Source organism: Epinephelus moara, chromosome 19 (genome assembly GCF_006386435.1).
Source record: "Epinephelus moara isolate mb chromosome 19, YSFRI_EMoa_1.0, whole genome shotgun sequence".
Lineage (NCBI taxonomy): Eukaryota > Metazoa > Chordata > Actinopteri > Perciformes > Serranidae > Epinephelus > Epinephelus moara.
The window spans coordinates 30881565-30902421 of NC_065524.1; the positions used below are offsets into that span (position 1 = coordinate 30881565).

At 41.3% G+C, this 20857-nt stretch overlaps 1 protein-coding gene across 7 annotated transcripts in view; it reads left to right on the plus strand.

Moving 5' to 3' along the window:
- The window catches only part of ehbp1 (EH domain binding protein 1), a 162570-nt gene that overhangs the window by 48116 nt on the left and 93597 nt on the right, over positions 1–20857 (plus strand). For 5 of the 7 annotated variants that reach the window (XM_050071704.1, XM_050071707.1, XM_050071709.1 and 2 more), the window contains exons 7-11: positions 1957–2096; positions 4273–4386; positions 6806–6943; positions 7800–8064; positions 10416–10662. In XM_050071704.1, coding sequence (XP_049927661.1) covers positions 1957–2096; positions 4273–4386; positions 6806–6943; positions 7800–8064; positions 10416–10662 — 904 coding nt within the window. The remainder of the gene's footprint in view (positions 1–1956; positions 2097–4272; positions 4387–6805; positions 6944–7799; positions 8065–10415; positions 10663–20857) is intronic. The other 2 variants (XM_050071706.1, XM_050071710.1) reach the window with 1 other exon arrangement.

Below are 20857 nucleotides of genomic sequence, written 5' to 3' on the forward strand. Positions count from 1 at the left end.
CGAATCTCCAACTTTCAAGGGGCAGTACTACTCACAATGGTTAATTTTCGTAGGCTTTTTTCTGAGGTACAAACTCCTCTGGATGACCTTTTTGTTCCTGCTATTATTGAAGTTTTTATTGCGAGTCTTTAAGGAATATACTGGACGTGATGTACTCAGCTCTGTAAGGAATCACATTAAGATAATCTGTCTGGGTATGTGAGTTGTTCTACTGAATGTGTACCCTTATTATAAAGATGTATAAGAATATACACACACATAATATATGTACACAAAAATGTACATACATTTCTCACTGAGTCTTAGATTCTTTGATTGCACAAAGTTTAATTTACAGACACACACTCAGTGTTTGCAGCTTCTCATTCATTCTCACATATTCATCTTTGATACCACCAACTTTCATTTGAGGACACACACTCTCAATCGCGGTGTTTGCCGTTTGTTGTTCATTCTAATGTGATAGCAGCAACTTTCATTTAAAGACAGCCGCACGCACACAAGCCCATACTGAGCAAGAGCAGAGCAACAAGGCCTTTGTTGTGGCGCGGACGGCGGGTCGATGGCACGTAACCCTTGTTAACCCTTCGGGGAATGATGTCGACCACACACAAACAAACTCAATCACACCAGTTCAAATGAGCCTCTGGGCCTGGGAAACACCAAACACAAAGAACAGAGGGGAGGATACATTGATTATGATGGAGCGGTGGTTTTGAGGGACCGAGGGGGAGTACACAAGTCTACATGAAATACAAGGAATACTGTAGAAGTTGATACCACTGTGAATAAAGTGGTGGTGGGGGAAAATGAGAGACAAAGGATGGATGGGAAAGAGTGAGAGACGGGAGGCTGAGTAGGGATGAGAGACAAAATCCTAATTTGTGACAAGTGAAGTTAAAGTATCAGGGGACTGTGACACGAAGGTGTAGAGACTGATGTCTGAAGTAAAGGTGGAGACAAAAAGATAAGGCTGGAAGACCATGAAAATCCTTATGTATAATCAAGTAGTGTTAGGCTGGTGGGAAAATTTTATATTTTGCTAAACACCGCACCAGTATACCAGACTTTACCACTCGGTGTTGCACTTGATTCAGCAGCAGCTCCCGACTTGAATGTAATGAGAGTGCGTCATTATTCCACCTCGCTGTCTCAAACAGCGAGGTGGAATAATGACACACTCTCATTACATTCAAGTCACTGTAGACACTGTGTGAGCGCCCATGAGAGGCTCACCTCTTTCGTCAGCTTCAAATCCTAAATATTGCCATATTGCCATAGTTTGTTTTCTGTGAGATCAACTGTCATGTCTCGTCACGTCACCCCAAAAAAACACTGAAACACAAACAAACACAACATGGCTCTGCACATCTTCCCCCCTCCTATCTCTACTAAAATTTGATCTCCCTCATATTTTTGTGCTGTTGTTAAATTGTGCTAACATGATACTGTGTTCATCACGTTGTCTTGTTGCTTATTGCTCATGCAGTTCAACTTGGATTTAGTGCCATTACGCCGTCGGCACGTGTTGCTGATGCACGATACTTTTTAATTTTCCGGAACATGTCATTCTAACAAATGCCACTTCGGTCAGTTTGCGTAAAATCAAACCTATTTAAGCTCGTACTCGGGACCAGACTAGCAAAACCGGAATTCGATCCCAGTCTACGATCCAGCTGTTGGCAGCTGTGTTGGTGAGAGCGGTGGGTTGAATTTTGTGTGCTCCTTCGTCTTCCAACCAGCACATTGATGCTGATGCATTTCCATTTGTTCATGCACCCATTTATGCATTGTGTTTCCTGCCTCTTTTTTATTATCTCTGTTAGGTTTCACTATATTTAATGTGTATCATCACAAAACTCTTGATCTTAAAACAATGTAATTGTAATGTTTTGAGCGCTGTTTCTACCTCTGAACATGAGTTTCTGTCTGTGTTGGATGTTTTTTACGGTCCAGTGATGAGGACATGCAAAGCCTGGCCAGCCTGATGAGCATGAAGCAGGCTGACATCGGCAACCTGGACGACTTTGAGGAGGAGAATGAAGAGGACGAGGAGAACAGGGTTAACCAGGAGGAGAAGGCTGCAAAGATCACAGGTGACTTGACACAAAGCACTTTTTATTTCTTTGTAAGGTGACACATGTAGTTTTGTATGAGGTGATATACTGTATAACAGCTGAAGTTAATCAGAGTCACCCAGATCACTGCTTTGCTGGAATCAGCCATTAGACATGAGCACTGCACTGTCATTCAATGGTAAGTATGTCTGCTATAGCAGATGATTTGGCAGCTAGCAAATCAACTTGACCAGTAAAATGCTTTTCCATCTTCCCAAACTGACTACTTGGCGGATTCAATCTCAAACCCTCCTGAATAATCACCCAGACCAGAATAACCAGGAGGCTTCAGTGGGGCATCAACTTTGCTTCTTTATGGATTTCTTTTGTTGTTTAAAGTTTCTGCTCCCGTAATCGTGCGTGCTTACATGAGTTTCATTTACTGTGTTTGTCAGCTTCAGGGTTATCTTCTATTGCTTACTTTCCCCCTACTCCCATTATTCCTTGTTCATTGCTTTCTCCCTGTGTTGTTGGACTCGACGTCGACTGACGGTGGCTACATACATGCTGAGGATTCATTCTGTGGTCTTATGTTTGGGCCCTGGTGCTTTCTGCTTTGCTTAATCCAACTTTTCTTCATGTTAAGCTTCATGCTTTCTGTCCTTTCTTTTCCCTTCCTTGCTCTTTGTCTCATTTATATGTATATGCATTGAGCGCCTACAGCGATGCTTCACTAGCGTGCCTCTCTGAATCAAAGGCCTGGCCACACTGCCAAACCTCCCCACTATCTGCTACCTACCCAAAAAGCCAGCAATACTAACACTAGGCTAACCAACGCATACCCTGCAAAACATATGTTCTCTTTTTATCTTTTACTTAAGTATGAAAATAATGAAAAGAGAATATATTAAACCTAAAAAAGATGCATTGTGCATCTTCATAAATATATATTTTGTATGTGTGTGTGTGTGTGTGTGTGTGTGTGTGTTAGATGTGTCCTGACTGAAAGATACTTTTTCAGCCTTTACCTGTTAGTGTGTAAGATAGAAACAGAATGACAGTAGGGCGGACATTGAGCTGTTGCTGTGGTCATTTGACTGGCACAAAAGGAAATGGTGATTTTTTTTTTTTTGTTTCAGTAGGGCCATAACGTCACTAGTTTGAGAACACTGTTTGGCCTGTTCTTACACCTGTTTTCCTTATTGAATAGAAAAATACAACCGTACACCAGTCCAACGTTCTCTCTTCCACTGAACTAGGGCTCATGTTAAAAGACTAGCATAACTCATTTGGAGAATAGCTTAGTGCGCAGCCACTGATCAATATCAGAGGATGTTCCCTCCCCAAAAATTCAAGTAGTTACTCTAGATAGTCATCTAGTTAATTGGCCTACTATTCCAATAATCACCAACTCTGGTTTGGTTGAAAAAAATCCTGAATTCACTGAGTTAGGTATAAAAATATGTTGATCTAAAGGCTGTTAATCCCTGCGGTCTCTCATCCTATCAGCTGTCCACTGAGCAGCGGCTCGGAGTAGTCGTCTGGACGCAGCTACAGTACATCATGTTTCAATAAATATGACATTAATGGCAACAAAACAAACAGGGGAATAACAGATACAGTGATATTTCAAAAGTAACAGATACTACTACTACTATTGGACCTGCTGCAAGTCATTTCTTTTATACGGTACTTTATACAGAAGTTAGCCTGCTAAAACGGTTGCACCTAAAAATGGCCACCACTCTGACCATCCTGCAATGTTAATTAAAATGGGAATGTCCATTCTACTCTCATTCTGTTTGTATGGTGTGTACGTTCTATCAAGTTAGTATAGCTTTTCAATGCAGCAGTTTAGCTGCTCTGGCGTCACTATTACAGTTAACCAAAGCTTGCAGTTTGAAGTACAGCATTTACCTACATGTCCCTGTACAAATATATTAGTGGTGAGTATATATTTGGTGATATACTGTCCATCAAAAACTTCTTTCCAACCTATTTAGCTAGTTAGTTTAACAACAGCAATACCATTGCAAATCATACTCTGAAATGTATGAGCTCTTTTCAGCTCTTTATATTTAAATATATTTGTGTTATTAAAAGAAAGTTGTGTGTGTGAGTGTGTGTTTGTGTGGATAATTCGATGGGATGTTATTTTGCCTTGTTCACTGCTATTCTTCCTTCCTCCCTTCCTGTATGGCCCTGTCGTTTACAGAGATAGTAAACCAGTTGAATGCCCTCAGCTGCTTACATGGGGATGATGATGATGATGATGGTGTCCTTAAGCGAGCACGCAAAGCAACCGCTAAGCCTGCCGCTTCCTCCCAAGGTCTTTTTTCACCTTTCTTTCACCTCTCTCATCCTGTGTTCCCGACTCCTCTTTCTCTGTCTTGTGAACATTGTGTCACGTCTACACTACAATTCATTACCACAGTTTCTTTCCATACATTTATTTTTCTTAATCCTTACTCTTTCAGCCTTCCTCTCTTTTCGTTTCTCTCTCTTTAAATCAAACGCCCCATCCCCCAGTCCTCCTTGACATTGGAATTGTGATGGTGTTGTGGTTATGTGGTGTTACAGTTGATATTGGTCCATGTGGTGATGTGATGTACAAGGTGTTGTGAACACATCAGTTGGTGTTCATCCTTTTGGTTCCTATTCTTTTTTTTGTTTTGTTTTTTGACTGTGTTGCCTTCCCCATTCTTTTACTGCAATTGGTAGTGAACCAGACCAGGTAAACTGTATCCAAACAAACTCCTACACCAAAAACACATCTTTTCAGGGAGACAAACGTGGTTTTGCTTTGTTTTCAAATTCGTGTATTTGAAAACATTGTATTTGTTGTCAGATGAACTGTGTATTGGATTTGTGGTATTCTCAAGTAGGGCTGCAATGATTAGTCGACTAATCGGTAACTAATCCACTATTAAAATGATCGGTGACTATTTTAGTAGTCGTTCAAATATTGGCAGCTTTACACACTCTTCCAAGACGGTGAACTAAAAGCCTTTGGCGTGAGTACGAAACAAGACATTAGATTACATAATTTTGGGGCTTGGGAGAGACAGACCGACATTTTTCAACATTTTAACTCATTTTTTGATAAAATGATTAGTCGACTAATCGAAGAAATAATCGTTAGTTGCAGCCCTATTCTCAAGCTGGTGAGACACTTCATTGCTAAGTTAGATGCTGCTGGGCTGAGGAAGGGGAACATCAGCATTAAACTAGAGGTCTGTATATGAGCAGGGTGTCTACAGATCCTTAAAAAGTCTTAAAATAGCTTAAATTCAATGTTACAATAAGGCATTAAAAATCATTAAATAGTCATAAATTTGATGCTTAAATAAGCAAAACATGATTTGTCCAAAATTCAGTCTGAAATTTTGTTAAAAGGTGTCGTTAACAGGTCTTAAAAAGCATTAAATTTAACTGATACTTGTAGACACCCTGGTGCTGTGAAAGTAGGGCCGCACAAAATGCAAAGAAATTATATTATAATTATTTTGAGAGTTACTGCGATTGATATGAGTCGCAATTTTAGTGAAGCAATTCTAGTGAATTAAAAAAAAAAAAAGATCATTATGTGATTTTTGCTGTAGCACAAAAAAGCCAATTCCCTTACATCTGGAATAAATGCTTTGTAGGCCAGGTCCTCTCTGTGGCACCACAATGCTTCATTTATAATGTTACAGTTTAACTTTTACCATTTAAAAAATGCAGCTCCTGTTATGTCGATATTGTGTTTTAGGTAATGTTTCAATTAATTGTGCAGCCCTGTGTGAAAGAAGAGGAGTAAAAGCTTTCATTCTCGCTTCAAAGATTAAACTACATAGTTTTGCTGGCTAGTTCTTCATCATCAGTTCAAGGTTAACTACCTACGGAAATAACTAATCATTGCTTCTAGTATATAAATACTCTTGGCTTTCTGTCATACAGGACAAACCCAAAACTTAATTTAGGAGCCTCACATTTTACACAAATGTTTTCCACTTTTCCTGTGATTTAAAAACAGAAGTGAGCTTATTCAGGTTTCTTACATTACTTTACACACTCAACAGTCACAAACCATGCTACACACAGATGTAAATACACACCCACGCACATGTGCACTTTCCATGGCCTAAAATTGGTCATGAATGTTGTCAGTAAGTGGCAAGGAAAAGTGCTGCACCTCTTATCAGCTACCACCACTTCACTTAGCCACCCTACATATAGACCAAGGGACACACTCTTCATACACACAGCACTTTTTCTCTTTGCTCAGATTCTTACATAGCGCTCAGCAGCACTTCTTGGCATCTACCTCACACACATTTAACCTCTTTTCAAACTGACCCACACCCTGGCAGCATGTGATTGAGCCCACAGTGAGGATGATGAAGATAAAGTGGACAATTCTCCGCCTCTCCAGCCAGGATCTCCGTAGCAACTCTATACTGCCTTCACCGTCTCCCACAGTAACCCTCCATACCACACAAATTTTCCCACAATGCCACTGCTGCATATGCATTGAAGTGGGCTGAAGTGGCAGAGAAACACAGAGATGTTTAGGCAGCGCTCCCCAGCAAGAGGGGAGACTTTAACAAGACTGAATGGTCTTAACGCTCATGGTTCACTCCAAAGTGCAGATGTTGGTATATTTGGGTTTGTGAATGTTTGTATTCATTTCATTTTGTGGTACTTGTTGTTCCTGTGTATGACTTTATATTTGGTGTATGACTTTATGTTTGATTCTGTGGAAACAGAGCTCATCAACAAGTTGAACTTCCTGGAAGACGAGGACCAAGAAGCGTCTCCTGCCATGGGCTCAAATCCCTTCGATGATCCTGATGACGACCTTCATCCTAACCACCTCAACCCGTTTGGTGATCCTGATGAAGAAGGTATGTTCAACTCTGTGTCCATGTGACGAGAACATTCTGTCTGACTTTATTGTGAAAGGTGGATATTTTGGCTCTTATTATGAGGTAATGTTATCACAACAAAAGTGTTTATTTTGGGGGGTGTCACGAGAATGTCAGGTGATGCAAGTTAAAGGTTTAGGGTGTGCACATACCTTGAATGTGTTTAGTCATGTGTCACTATAGCAGGTAGGCTTCAATGCTTTCAGTCAGACAGCTAAACCAATATTTTTGTCTGACCACCTCAGTAGCCAGGTGTATTAGTATGGATTATTTGTTTTTGGGTGGCATGCTCACACACACATAAGCTCCCGCTTTGATGCTTGTTTGCTTGTTTAATCTGACCCTTATTGTCTGTATGGCTCTGTGATTTTGTTTGATTCTTTTACACGTTTCCTTTTGAATGTATTCTTTCACATGTCTTGTGTGAGATCCTGATCTTCTTACCAGTATTTAAACTTAACATAGGTTTGCTGGTTTCATTTGATTATGGGAATGGTATGGTTGCCTTGTTTTTTTATTTAGGAGCAGTGTGTTCCTGTGGATTTGAGCACACAAAAAACATGTTTGAATTGTTAATCAAAATTGTACTGTATTTGTGGTTAAGCTATTTCTTTATAAAGTATTTAAAAACACAAAATGAGAAGGTAAAAAAGCAGGAAAGTCCATAATGCTTAGCTCGTTACCAGGACTACAGTCACTTATCTTGACTCTCCTCTGCTCTCTAACCCAGTCGGGTGACAAGCTACCAGAGCTCTTCTCTAATAAAGAAGATACCATGTTTTACAGTCTTGTATAGTATATGTTGTACATGCAGTCTCTCCTCTCTGTCAAACAGAGCCCCCTGCCCAGCCGGTCTCAAGGCAGCGGGTGGATGACGATTCCTTCTATGACCACGACGCCTCGAATCCGTTCAATGACCCGGATGAACCTGAGACAGAATTGGTCCCAGGGAACCCCTTCGAAGAGCCCGACCCGGACATGGACCTCCAGTCAGACCCAGAACCCCCCAAGCCCAGGCAGAGGAAGGGGGTGCGGCCTGTTGACATGAGCAAGTACTTGTATGCTGACACCACTCGCAACGAGGAAGAGGAACTTGACGAGTAAGACTTTATTTGAATCCCCCTTTTCTTCATCTTCTGATATTTGCTATTCCTTGACATTACATCAATCACTTGTATTAGTTACACATTCACTTGCATTGGCACAATATAAGGAGCCCTTTCCTGTTTGTATGTAGTGCATTTAACAGGTTGTGTATGTCAGAGTAGAGAAGCCCTTTGCTAAACTGTAGGGCTACTGACATGGTTTGAGTGTCTGTGAGTAGCCCTTAGTAGAAGCAGTCTGGAAGGATCCAGGCAGCCCAGCTTGGTTACTGTTGGCAGGCCAAGTCGTGTAAGACCCCTCCTTGTAGAGGCGCACTTGAAGCCCCCCACCAGGGCCGAATGACGAGGCAGCTCTTTCAACGGGAACAAGGGCCCTGTTGTTTCACTGCATTCTTTAACCTTGTCTCCCTCCTTTCCCTCCTCTGTCGTTCCTTCCCTCCCTCCCTCCCTCTTCCTCCTATCAACTTGTTGCCCCATACTTTCCCTCCTTGCCATCCTCCTTAACTTCCTCTTCGACTCTGCTCATTTTTATTTCACCTCCTCTGTAATCCTCCCCTCCTTCCCTTTCCAGTTTTTCCATCCCTTTAGCCAAGTCCTGTGATGGAATCCTAGCTCCTTCCCAAGCAAGAATGTTTAAAGTCATCGAATAGAATACAATGTGTTTACAAAATATCTAATCAGTGATTCAGAACTGGAACGAAACTTATGTCTGCGGGGATCCCTCTGCACAGACGACCTCTGCGGACAAGTGGCCGTGCCTAAATTGTAAATGTAAACTTTTAGCTGTTGAGCGAGGCTGTCACATAGATAGCCATATGTTTTAGTCCCCTCGGCTGTCTAAAGACAGACAGGTTATTGACTGGCATGTTTCTTTTGCTCTGTCTCTTACACCAGGAGCAGTTCTCTGCAGAATAGAAAGTTCAAGAGGGCAGCGCAGTGTTTTGACTGGAGCCCTTTCACATGTCTTTTAGTCAGCGCTGGTCTGTTAAAGCTGCTCTATAGGCCTGCCTGCTTTTCTTTTCTTCACTTCCCTTCTTTTTCTCCCCCCCTCTCTCCGTATCGCTCTGCGGTCAGATAGACACTGAGTAGCTCTAACCTTCTCTTTCAGACAGATACCTAGTCAATCAGCTTTTTTTCTTCCTCACTCTCGCTCTCACCCCCACCCTCTCCATCCAATTCTCTTGTTTGTTTAGGATTGCTTGTTGCATGTTGAGTGAATGTCTCAAGGCCGTGCCCCTGCTTTCAGTGCCACAAGCATGCCTGTATATTGATAACACTCTGGTATGCGTGTGTAAGAGTGCCTGTGTGTGTGTATGTGTGTGTGCCTTCGTGCTCCTGCCTGTCTGTCTGTCAGTAGTCCACCATGGGCAGTAAGGATATGAGGTCACACAGACCTGACCTCAGTGCACCTGCATCTTCTATTACCTTACCACTTGTGTGTGTTGTTCATTGTGTTGCACTAAACTCTCATTTCCATGTTGCAATTTCCTTATGATTAACTAAGCAGAGGGCAGTCGGAGCCAAAGATGGGTTTAAATAATCACTATAATTCAGCAAATGAGGATCTGTATTATTTCTTGTGTGCTCTAGTCTTTCTGTTTAGTGTCGCTGAATCTCATTGCTATAATATCCATAACCATATAAAAGAATGCCTCGTCATCATGCTTTGTTTTATTGCACTTTTTTCTTATAGATTTTGTTTTGTGTTATTCGTCATGACAGTTTTTATTTATTGGGATGTTGACAGTTTTAGTGACTGGTTAACAAACACAGTTGGTCTTTGAGGGAAAAGGTCATGTAAATCTTAAAGGGATGATTTTTTTGGCGTGAATTACGCTTGTTAACTGTTTCACCGCCTAGAAGAAGTGTGTACTTACTAATAAACAAGAGGCTCGTGCTTGTGACAGCAAGAGTTGTAAACATTAATGGTGTCCACCTCGGCTGTGCTGTGATATTAGCTAGCTCATTAGTGCTAGCAGTAGCTGCACGCTTCCTTCATTGCGGAGATACTGTTGGTGGGTGTAGTGCAGTAGACAGAAAATAGTTCCTTCATGAAACTGCTCACAACAAGGTCTGTGGATTATCTTCAGTAACCGGGTCATGATTTGTGGAAAGAGACGTTGCTGTTGAGTTGATAAATAGCACTACAGGTAGAAAAAAATATAGGTATTTTTGATTTTAGGGTGAACTGTCCCTTTGATAATTTCTCACTCCTATCTTTGCACATTACTACACCTTCAGTTAACAGAAGCATTGCAGTCTGTGAAAGGTCCATGCACTTCCTAGCATGACATCTTCTTGTCTCATCTCACTCTCGCCTGTCACCTCTCCTCTCCCTCCTTTCTCAGATCCAACCCGTTCTACGAGCCAAGGACATCGAGCCCTGTGCGGCCCCCCGCTGGCAGCCCCTCCCTGGATATGGGCAGCGGCCAGAAGAGGAGGGCTCCCTCGCCCCCACGTTCCAGCCCTGGCCTCGGCCCCAGTGCGCCAGCTCCCAAACCCAGCTCTGGCCCAGACAGGGAGAGAGCGCAGCCAGTCGGGCCCAGCCCAGTCGCAGCAGTAATGGGGAGAGAGCTGGCCTCCTCTTCCCCGAAGGTAAACAGGCTTCACTTGAATATAATAAACTTCATTTATTCCCATGACAGGCACACAGAAGCATGTAAAAACACAACAGCGAATTTGATAAATGCTTGAATAAAATACAGTCAAGCAGCCTCAGCAGTGTGATGCAGCCTGGAGCTTAATGCGTAGTGAGGTGGAATGTTGGAAGAACTTATTTTCCCTGAGCAAGTATTAAAAACAACCTCTTATTAAAACAAAAGGAAAATGTTTCTTAAACAAAAGCAACTGTACAGAACTGTGCCTAAAGCCTAATGAAATACAGTAAATAGAATTGGCAAAATTATGATTTATAAAAGAAACAGTGATCAAAAATAGGTACAGATACAATGCTATTTTTGGCAGTTGACCATTTATCTATACTTGACACTACAGACACATGTAGGCTGGCGCCAGAGAATTATTCAGGTTTGATACCCAGTCCTACATAGAGGAGTCCTTTTCAGCAGTATGGTCAGAGTTTAATGCCTTAAATGTAAAAATCATGGAATGGACACATTAGATATAATGATGTAAATGTAACATGTTGCTTCTTAGCAGTATTTAGACTATGGGGGATCCAGTGCAGCTAAAAGGTATCTCTTTCCAGGGCTTAACAATAAGGATTGCCTGATTGCTCAGGCTAGTAAATGTAGCAACTCACTTATCCAAAATAATATTTGAACACATCATTTTTTTCTGGTGTTAATGATGGAAGTCACTAAGGAGTGAGCCACCCTGCTTCCTTCTCATCTTTTGTTAAGAGTTGCACATGCACAGTTTGATTGGGCTCTCCTGAGAAAATGGCGGCAAAAAAAGGCAAAGTTTATATATCTATCTATGTGAGCTGAAGTGCAAGTGAACTTTTTAATCATCCTGGAAACAAGAGTTTTTGTTGCGTGACATTAGAGGAGGCCTGTGAGCAGGAACAAGTCCATTCCTGGGGAGGAGGGGGATTGTCATACCATTTTTGATATGCAAGAATGTAGCTTCGCATCTGTGTAACACTGTGTCCTTGTTCTGATTCATTTACTTAAATAAAGGTTAAATATCATAGTTAATTTCAATAAAAATTGACTTCTGGTAATAGATTTCTATACCCACTTACCCACTTGATGGGAAGGGGAAAAAAACAGTAGCTGTGAACCCTGTTTGAAATCTGCAGTGTAATTTGACCACTGCTTCTTAGTGAATTCACTATCACATAGACATACAGTACAATGGATGATTTATGCTTTTTTAGTTTTATTAACTCATCAGGAATGTTTGTCAGATGACCACAGTTTCGATTAGTTTCATAACTAAAGTAAATGTAATGTAACATTATTTAAACAGTAACAGAGACAGTACATTTTAATATAAACTGAACCCTAAAATCCCAGAATTCCACACCTCTAGTTAACTCAACTTACTATTCTTCATTCTGACTCCTTCTTTGTAGCATGTGTTATTATAAGTGAGTGACTTGAAGCATTTTTTTTAAGTGTGTGTATGTGTGTGTGTGTGATTGCGTTTGTGTGTCCACATCCAGTGGTCCTTACATTAGCTTTTTTTCCGCCTGCACAATCCCATCTTCTGCCCCATTCTTTATGCTCATGAAACTCCCCAGCTCCTCATTTGAATATAGGTATTTGTTTATTGGGGTGTTTTCGTATGTTTATTTATTTATTTAAATTAGGTAAATCATGGCTGGGTCTAATTAAATGGCTGATGGTCACACACACTCACGGCAGGAGTCAGACCACTGGTGGGGAATGATTGGCTGGGGGTGTGGGGACGGGTGGGGGTTAAAAATGAGTGTGTGTGTGTAGGGGCTCAATGAGCCTATGTGGGGCTTAAACACAGGGGGCTTAACTACAGCAGAGCGATCACAAGGGGGTGTTGACCCCCTGCGCACACACACACACACACTCACACTCACACACACATGAAAACACACTCTATACAGTTACTTATACACACACACAGACACACACAGGTCCCTCCTCCCCATGCAGCTGGCTAGCTGACTGTTTTAGTGTAGCTGGGCGGTGATGCTGGCCGTCCATGTAATTATGGCACAGTGCCTTTATCACCCAGCTGCAGTTGCCTGTGACCGTGGGTGAGGGGGCCTAAACCACTTTAATTACCCAAAGCCAGTGGCCTGTGGTGGGCCACACTTCGCCAAGAGATGCCCCTGCCTCTGGAGCTTGGGGGTGGAGGGAAGGAGGGAGGGACGCAAAGAATGAATTGTGGGTGAGGATTGAAGAGGAGAGGGGGGGGTGCAGGGAAGGAGAATAGGTAGAAGATAGTGAAGGGTAGAGGAGAGGAGAACAGTGGGGGGAAGAGGAGGAAGATGGCCAGGGAATAGTAGAAGGAGAGATAGGATGTTCACAGTAAACAAGGATAGGCCTACAGGGTTTGTTGACATATACAGCGAGTGTGAATAGGTTTCTCGTTCTTATTCACACCAAGCACTACGACACGCACACGCACACACACACGACTCAGCCATGTGTAGGCTGTGAGATGACCTTTGAATGTATGAAGTCAGAGAGGATTAAGAGGAGACATTCCCACTATGAGAGGCCAAGACGAAGCCAACACATCATCACACTATGGACGTGTGCAGAGTATAGATGTGTGCTTGTGCTCGCATGCATGTTCGTTTCTGTTCTTATAGTTTCTAGGATGCCTAAGGCTCAGTTCAGTGAGTATGCACTGGGGCAGGTATAACCTTCCCCCAAAACACAGCTAACCTCTACCTCTCTCATATTAGAGGTTTCAAGGTGTGTATTCTCCATTTATATTTATTTCTACCGACTATTCATGTGGGCAATTGGTATGTAGGACCAAGATAAACACACACATGCAGTCTAATCTCAGAATGTGAATAGAAATTGATATATTGAAAGCAGCCATACTCGGTTATACATTTACAACCTGCCCTGAAGGGTATGAAATGTCTCACACCAGTTTTATTGAATGAAATCTCGTCTTCGCTAACCAAGAAGAGATTAGCATGTCTTGAATGACGTTTACATTTTACACATTTATTCAGTGCACAGGTAACAAAAGCTTTTACTGCTTGATCACCATAGTTACACCGGACAAACAGTTAAAAGTGTAAGGGTCAGAGCCTTAGTGCTCGAATAATGTTCCTGTGATTGTGTACTGATGTTCAAAAGATAGAACTTGGATTAAAGAGTAGCCAAAGCAAGAAAGATGCTTAGTTTTTTCTTAAGATGAGAGCACAGCAGTGGAGAAGAAGAATAAAGGAAAGAAATATGGATCATGGAGATATTATGATGTGAGTTACTATAATACCTATGTATCATATACTAAAAATGAATACTGTCATATTTTGGCTTAGCTAAACTCTCTTGTCCTTGTCACGTACAAATTCACTCAGGAGATTTAGCATTAAACTTTGTCTTGTAGATGTAGTTTTATCCTCCTTGTCATTGCATTAAAACCACCCACTTCAATGCCAGCCTGTGAAGAATCGGGACATCTACAGGACATATGGTGTGCACCCACTTACTCCGTACACAGGTATTACACATATGGATTGGATTTACATTAAGCTCTAACAAGAGCTCAAAGCTCTGGATTTCTGCCAGTGTAAGACACGTTCAGCACTATCAAATTAATGGACAGGATAAGACGGCAAATACTGAACAACTCAAACGCATTTATTGAAACGTGGGTTACCAGTTGTTGGGGTGTTTCATCTTGAGACAATCCAGGGGGACCTGAGAGACCAATGCTTAGCAAATTTGCATTTAGCATGCAGGGTTTAGAGATGTAAATGGAGGTGTACAACCTGCAGCATCTCAACTTTTTTTCCCCAGGGAGTACATGTGCTCGTAAATGAAAACAAATTGGGAGCACAGCAAAAAAAAAAAAAAAAAATTAATGTAATACAGAGTTTATTAATAGAAATGTATCAAATGCATATTTATACTGCAGCTGTGCAGCACTACTCTGGTCAGAGCAAGGAAAACAGTCTCAAACACAGTCTGTAGCCAGATTTTTATTTCTATTTTTTTGTCTATATCCAGAAAGATAGAAAGACCCAGCAGAAAGACAGGATCAGTTGCTTCATGCTGTCATCCCTCTGACGCTGTTGTTCTCTCTACACTAAAACATAGAATCTATGTTTTCTCCCTCTGCCGGTTCCAGTGGACATTGAAGTGACATCGCTAACGCTTTCAGCTGCCCTGTCTTTATAGTCGCCATGCTAATGTTAACTTTAGCTGCCTCAGTTAATATGCAAAGCTTTGTAAGTTAGTCGAACCTTACGAAGACCCCTCGCAGGATGCTTCTTTGTCCTCATTTCCTTTTCACTCAAAATAAAAATAAATGGGCTTGATTTTAGTAATGTCCACTCGTGTAAAATTTAGCCTATTGTATTGATGCTTTTTTTTCCATGTAATTTAACTTTTACTAGATGACACTGGTTGCATCATTACAGAAGATTCTTCTGTGATTGGTGCATTGCGGCTTGTGCAATTCTGGGGCTTCTAGTTTTTGAATGATTAGCAGCACACTGCTACTTGCACACTGTGCTCCTAAATGATTGTTCTGGATCGCATGGATCTATTTTAGGAGCAAATAAAAGTAAAATGCTCAGTCGAGCCCTGCTATGGAGGTTTTCTTCTCCATGATGCCTAACAGACTTCACATACAATTAATGCAGTCTTTGCCACTTGTGAACCTGTCTCTTGTCGTGTTGGCTTCCATCTGACAATATGAGGTCAGTCCCAGTGTGAACTCATCTCCCAGTCTTTCAGACAGCAGTGTCTCCCTGAAACGAGACTTTGAATAAGCCTCTTTACTCTTTGTACGTAATACACACTCACAAAACTGGGATCAGGGTTCCCCAGTATAACTGCAGCATTTTACATTGGACCCACAGAAAGTGAAGGTTAGAAGAATGCTTTACAGGAAAAATGACCAGCTGTATATTAATTTCTTCTTGAACTGAAGTCCATGGGGACCACATTTAACAACAGCAAAACTCCAAGTTTTATCTATCTAGTCATGTGCTCAGTTTTCCCAAATACATGCATGTTAACTAAAACGTTGCAATATAAAATACTTCCATCTACTAGTAGTGCGCCCTGAGCATGCCTGGCCATGTGTGTGCATATGAGCTCCACTTAAGCAGAGTTCAAACGCATGCAGGTGCCCAGTCACACTACTTGGCCATGCATGAGACTGACATGTACTGACGTGTTTTAAATCTTCTTTTTTTTTTCTTTTTTTTTTCGCCAAAATGCAAGTTTGACAAGTCCTGGGCACAGGAATCCAAAATGCAAGTTTGACAAGTCCTGGGCACAGGAATAGATAAATGAGACTTGGATTAAACTGCACAAGATGTGTGAGTCTATAAACATATGTTTTGATATAGTTTTGCTGTTGTTAAAAATGGTCCCCGTTACTTTCAATTCATGAAGAATTTTCGACTTTTTGGGATTCTCTGCTCGTCATGGAGGTATGTGAGAAAAACAGACTTTTCTTCATGAAGATAAGGCAAGCAGCGAGTAACTGGTGTGTAAATGGTCATTTGCTGGTGAAATATTCCTTTAACTCTCTGGGTCACTCACTGATGGTGGCATGTCTTTAACTTGACTCGCAAGTGGGCTTCTCAAACTGTTGTTACCATTGTGCATTCACACATTGCACTTTTATCTTTGAATATACATACAGTATGTTATCTACTTTCAGTTGTTGTTGATAGTATCTCAAATATGTTTCCTCGCTGGTAAGAGTGGGTCTTATTAGACGCTTCATGTCTCTCATGCCACTGTGTCTGTCCATTGTCCTGTCTGGGAGATATAGATCCTCAAAGACATCAAGTTTAAGTTTAGCATCTGTGAAGGAGCTGGAAGGATGGAAACGTCTGTGGGATTAATGTAAATGAACAGAGGGAGTTCCTGTTGGGCGGGTTGTGAGCTCTGTCTGGTCTGATTCAGTCCATCTCTTTTCCCTGGGGCTGATTTCACCCCTCCCAGTAATTCAGTGATCCCCTGCTCCTCCTTTTGTTTCATCTCCATCTCTATTCCTTAGTCAGACCGCTCTACACTTAGATGCGCTGATCTTTGGATTTTTATCAAGTTTCCGCTTCATGAATTATTTGCCTTATTTTCATATAAAGAAAAGTTGGAAGCTGGCATATGTCTGAGGGCAAAAGTTTGAACAAAGAACTTCTATATTATCTTAATATTTACTCAAAGAAAGAGCAAGCAAGTTGAAGTTGCTGGCACTTAGTTGCTCTGAGGAAACATGTGAATCCAAGAACTGTTGATTACTTTAGAAAATAGTGGTTACTACACAATGACAGAAGATATTTAGAGTTTGCAAAATCACCCAGGTAAAATCTGCCAGAATCCTACATGATGTCTTAACCACTTTTCCCTCTTTTTCCCGTTCCTTTTTACACACTCATCCTTCCCAGAGATGAGAAAGTGAACCAACAGTAGACGTATGTTTTCTTTCTCCCCTTCAGTTGAAGGGCTTGTGTGATTACTTATGTTAATCAAAGGGTTCAAATTAAATAGAGTTTTGCAGGTTGTGAGAGCTCCTGTGCCGGGGGGGAGGCAGAGGCCAGAGCTCTCCTTCCTCTCCCAGACTTTGTTTTCACAGCCCCTCCTTCAGTTCAGACTACCTCCAAATTGAAATTAGAATAAATTAACATTATTTAATTGAGTTCGCAGAAGGCTGCGATATTTCTTAATTAGCTTTCACCGGGGTTCGCGGCAGGAGAGGACCACATCCACACAGTGAAGTGTTACTGAGGTTGGCGTGACGACTGAGGGATGTTTTTGGAGGACAGAGGGGAGCCCAAGAGACAAGGACAGTCATCTCTGGTCTTCTGATCTTTGCCCAGTCCAAGGTCTCTCGTCTTGTTATCAATTATATCCGTTCCAAAGTTATTCCATCTTCTCTGATAACTTTGACATACCTTTAACAGTCTCAGCTGAGGACATAACGAACGTCCCACAGCCTAATGTTTTTAAACAGTGATTAAATACATTTTATATGCCACTTTCTAACACCAAACATGTCTCAATATTTAAAATTTAAAAATGTACTTCCTGTGCTAGAGCGGAAATTCTCAACATGTCTCATGTGCTTGGGTTAAAAGAAACAATGGGGAATGAATGAATCTTATATTCTCCTGTATTTCTAATCATGTTTGTCAAGACACTATGGTTTTTATTAATGTGAGCATTGGTATTTGTTGCTTGTGATAATATTTTTCTAAAGGAAGGGGTGTGAATTTATCATTTTCTGGACTCATTATGCATAGTTCTATTGATTCCCATCAGGGATGGATGATTCCCTTCAGGGATGGATGATATATATCGAGTATACTAAATGTCTTGCGCCTTTTTTCCACATGGGATGTATAAAATGACTATATTGTGAAAATCCTATAAATTGATTGACTGAATTAAATGAGTATAAATTATAAATTATTCTTTTTTAAACCACCAGCATGAGACTCGCTTTGGCATTTCAGTTTTCTTGCTCTCTCCTATGGCTCTCTCCCTCTTGAAGACACAAAAAGAATTTAAAAACAAGACTTACAAACGTGACACATTACACACACATGCCCCCCTATTCACCCAGACCACTCCTCAGCAATAGTGTATCAGCAGACGTTGTGCATGTTTTTGTATCTGCAGGTCTCCAGACAACGACTATTAAATTGCATTTTGCAACCATGTTGCATCAGTGTGACCTGCACGTATTAATATATAAACTGGAGAGCTGTTAGTTTGTTTTCCATTCACAGTCAATAAATTCATATCTTAAAGCGCTGCTTTAACGGTTTAACTTTCTGCTAACTGCTAACATCTAACTGTCGACCCAAAGTTCCAGGTTCACAGCAAGAATATCAACACTTCTGGCTCGAGACGAGCCGGGTGCTTCAGAATAGTTCAGTTTTCGGGTCAAAAATTATTTTGTTATGACAGTACTTTATTTAACTTTATGATAACATACTTACTTAGCTTTATTTTTACAGTAGTTTATGTAGTTGTTAAGTATTGTTGTACTCTGTAGTAGTTTGGAGGAGATTGTAAAATTCCAGATATATATCATACGTTTCAATATATCCAAAAATATAGTGATATTGTTTAGAAGCCATATTCCCCAGCCGTAATTATTATTATGTAAGTATTAAGTAAATCCAAATGTATAATAGAGCAATAGAGAATAGCGTATAAAGGGTGCCATTGTCATAAATCAAGTTACCGAATGTACTTGATTGTCTTTGCTTTTTCTTCATAGTTCAGTGGAGCTGTGAAAACACTGAACTTCTTGCTCAATCCAGGTTAATGGTTCTGGATAAAAAGTTTAAGTTAAAGGTAAATATAAGATTTCCAGTGTGATTTGTGTAGCCACAGTATATTGTTGGGTTAAAGTAAAGGATCACAGGAGAGCTGTGTCGCTTAAATTTCAGAACCTGGAATCATTATCAGCAGGGAAAACATAGCGGTCCATTTCAGAGACCAAGGTATTGAAGACTCAGTGGCTCCCCTTGGCCACGTTGGCCTTTCCATAAGCTGTGTAATATTAGGAGAATAATCCTTGAGAGGAGTAAAGCTAAGTCAGTGACTCTCAGTGTCTGCCTTTTCCCAGTGTGGACCCCTCCCCAACTCTTATTTGCAGTCTCTGAGTGGTCTGTCATTGGATCTTGTGGGAGAGAGGAGACCCAGTTTCTCCTGTCGGGCAGTTTAGGTCCGATCTTTGGGCTTCCTGTTGTTGCTGCAGGGCATCGCTGTCATCAAGTTGGGTAGAGAGGTATAAGACATTACTGACTACTGAACAAACTCACCTGTTTGGATCCCTTCTAAAAAGTTGGGGAGTTAAGATAAGGTAGTGTTCTGGGTCAAGTTGTGTAAGGGTTAGTTTTCAGTTTGCTTGTTTAGTGGACATAAAGAGTTAGAGTTGTGTTTGAAAGACATGGAGGTGCTCAAAGAGGAATTCTGATGTGATACACAATGTTGATCCTGAAGTCTTACAAGATATAACAAACAATATGTTTGATAATTTCAACAGAATAAATATAAATCTGATGTTAGTATTTATTCAGGGACTATTCTGAATTCAATTTTATACACGGCTGCCACGAAAGAAGGAGCATGTGTGTTGTGCGCACTAATGTGCAATCTTGTGTGTGTTGTTGTGAGGGATATATTTTGATCCAGTTACTGTAATGCGGCTATCATTTTTCCACCTCTTCCTCTGTTGGGTGCATGTCGAGTTCACAAGTTAAGCACTGCGAAGAGCTCACTCTCCTCAATACCCGCGCCGACTGGTGTAAAAGGGCCTTCCGCAAAGCGCCGCTTGTAATCTGCCTTTGGTAAGTCCTCCTTAGTTTTATCTGCCAAGGATTACCTCACAAGCTGCAAGCAGGAGAGAACGAGGGAGACACAGAGCAAGAGAGAGAGAAATGAAAAGCAAGTCAAACAGAAAACGATGAAGATGGAACAAAATGAAAACAAATCGCTGTGTAATCTCTAAAAGAGAGAGACCTGCTCTAGAGTTGAAGGGAGGTTTCCCTCGCCACTCATTTAGAGAGGGAATTGACTAATCCCTCCGTGATTGATGTCTGCTATGAGAGGCTCTATAGCAGACTAATAGGGCTTATGAGGATGACCAGAAAGTCCTTTGTGTGTGCATGCCTGTGTGTGTGTATATGTGAATGAACCAAACCTTTTTGTCTTGTGTGTCCTGCTATCCAGTGGCCATAGAGGCCAGGGGTTTGAATGACATGGCGGCCGAAGAAGGGGTAACTTTATCTTAATCTGGTCTTAATCTGCCGCAGTCCTCCAGGTGTGTGTGGGCTTAAACCCAGAAGGATCCAGGGTTTTGGGGTGAGGTTTAAGGGGGCTTCGGGTGAGGAGATAGAAGTCCATGCACTTGAAAACTCCTTCGACCTGAAGAACGACTAAGACCCCCCGCACATTCTTGAAAACCGCGCTCACTTAGTCATGCCATACCTTACTCCCGTCATCCTTAAGTGGCCCCTGCTACATTTTAATTGAATTAAACCAACCGTTCTCTATAATTTAAAAAGGACCTTAGAAGTACCTTATGAATTAGTCTTAGTGATTTGTCTTCCAAATTGTGTGCATGCGTTTAAGTGTGTGTGTGAGTGCGTGTGCGCGCACTCTGTGTTTGAGGAAAGGAGAGC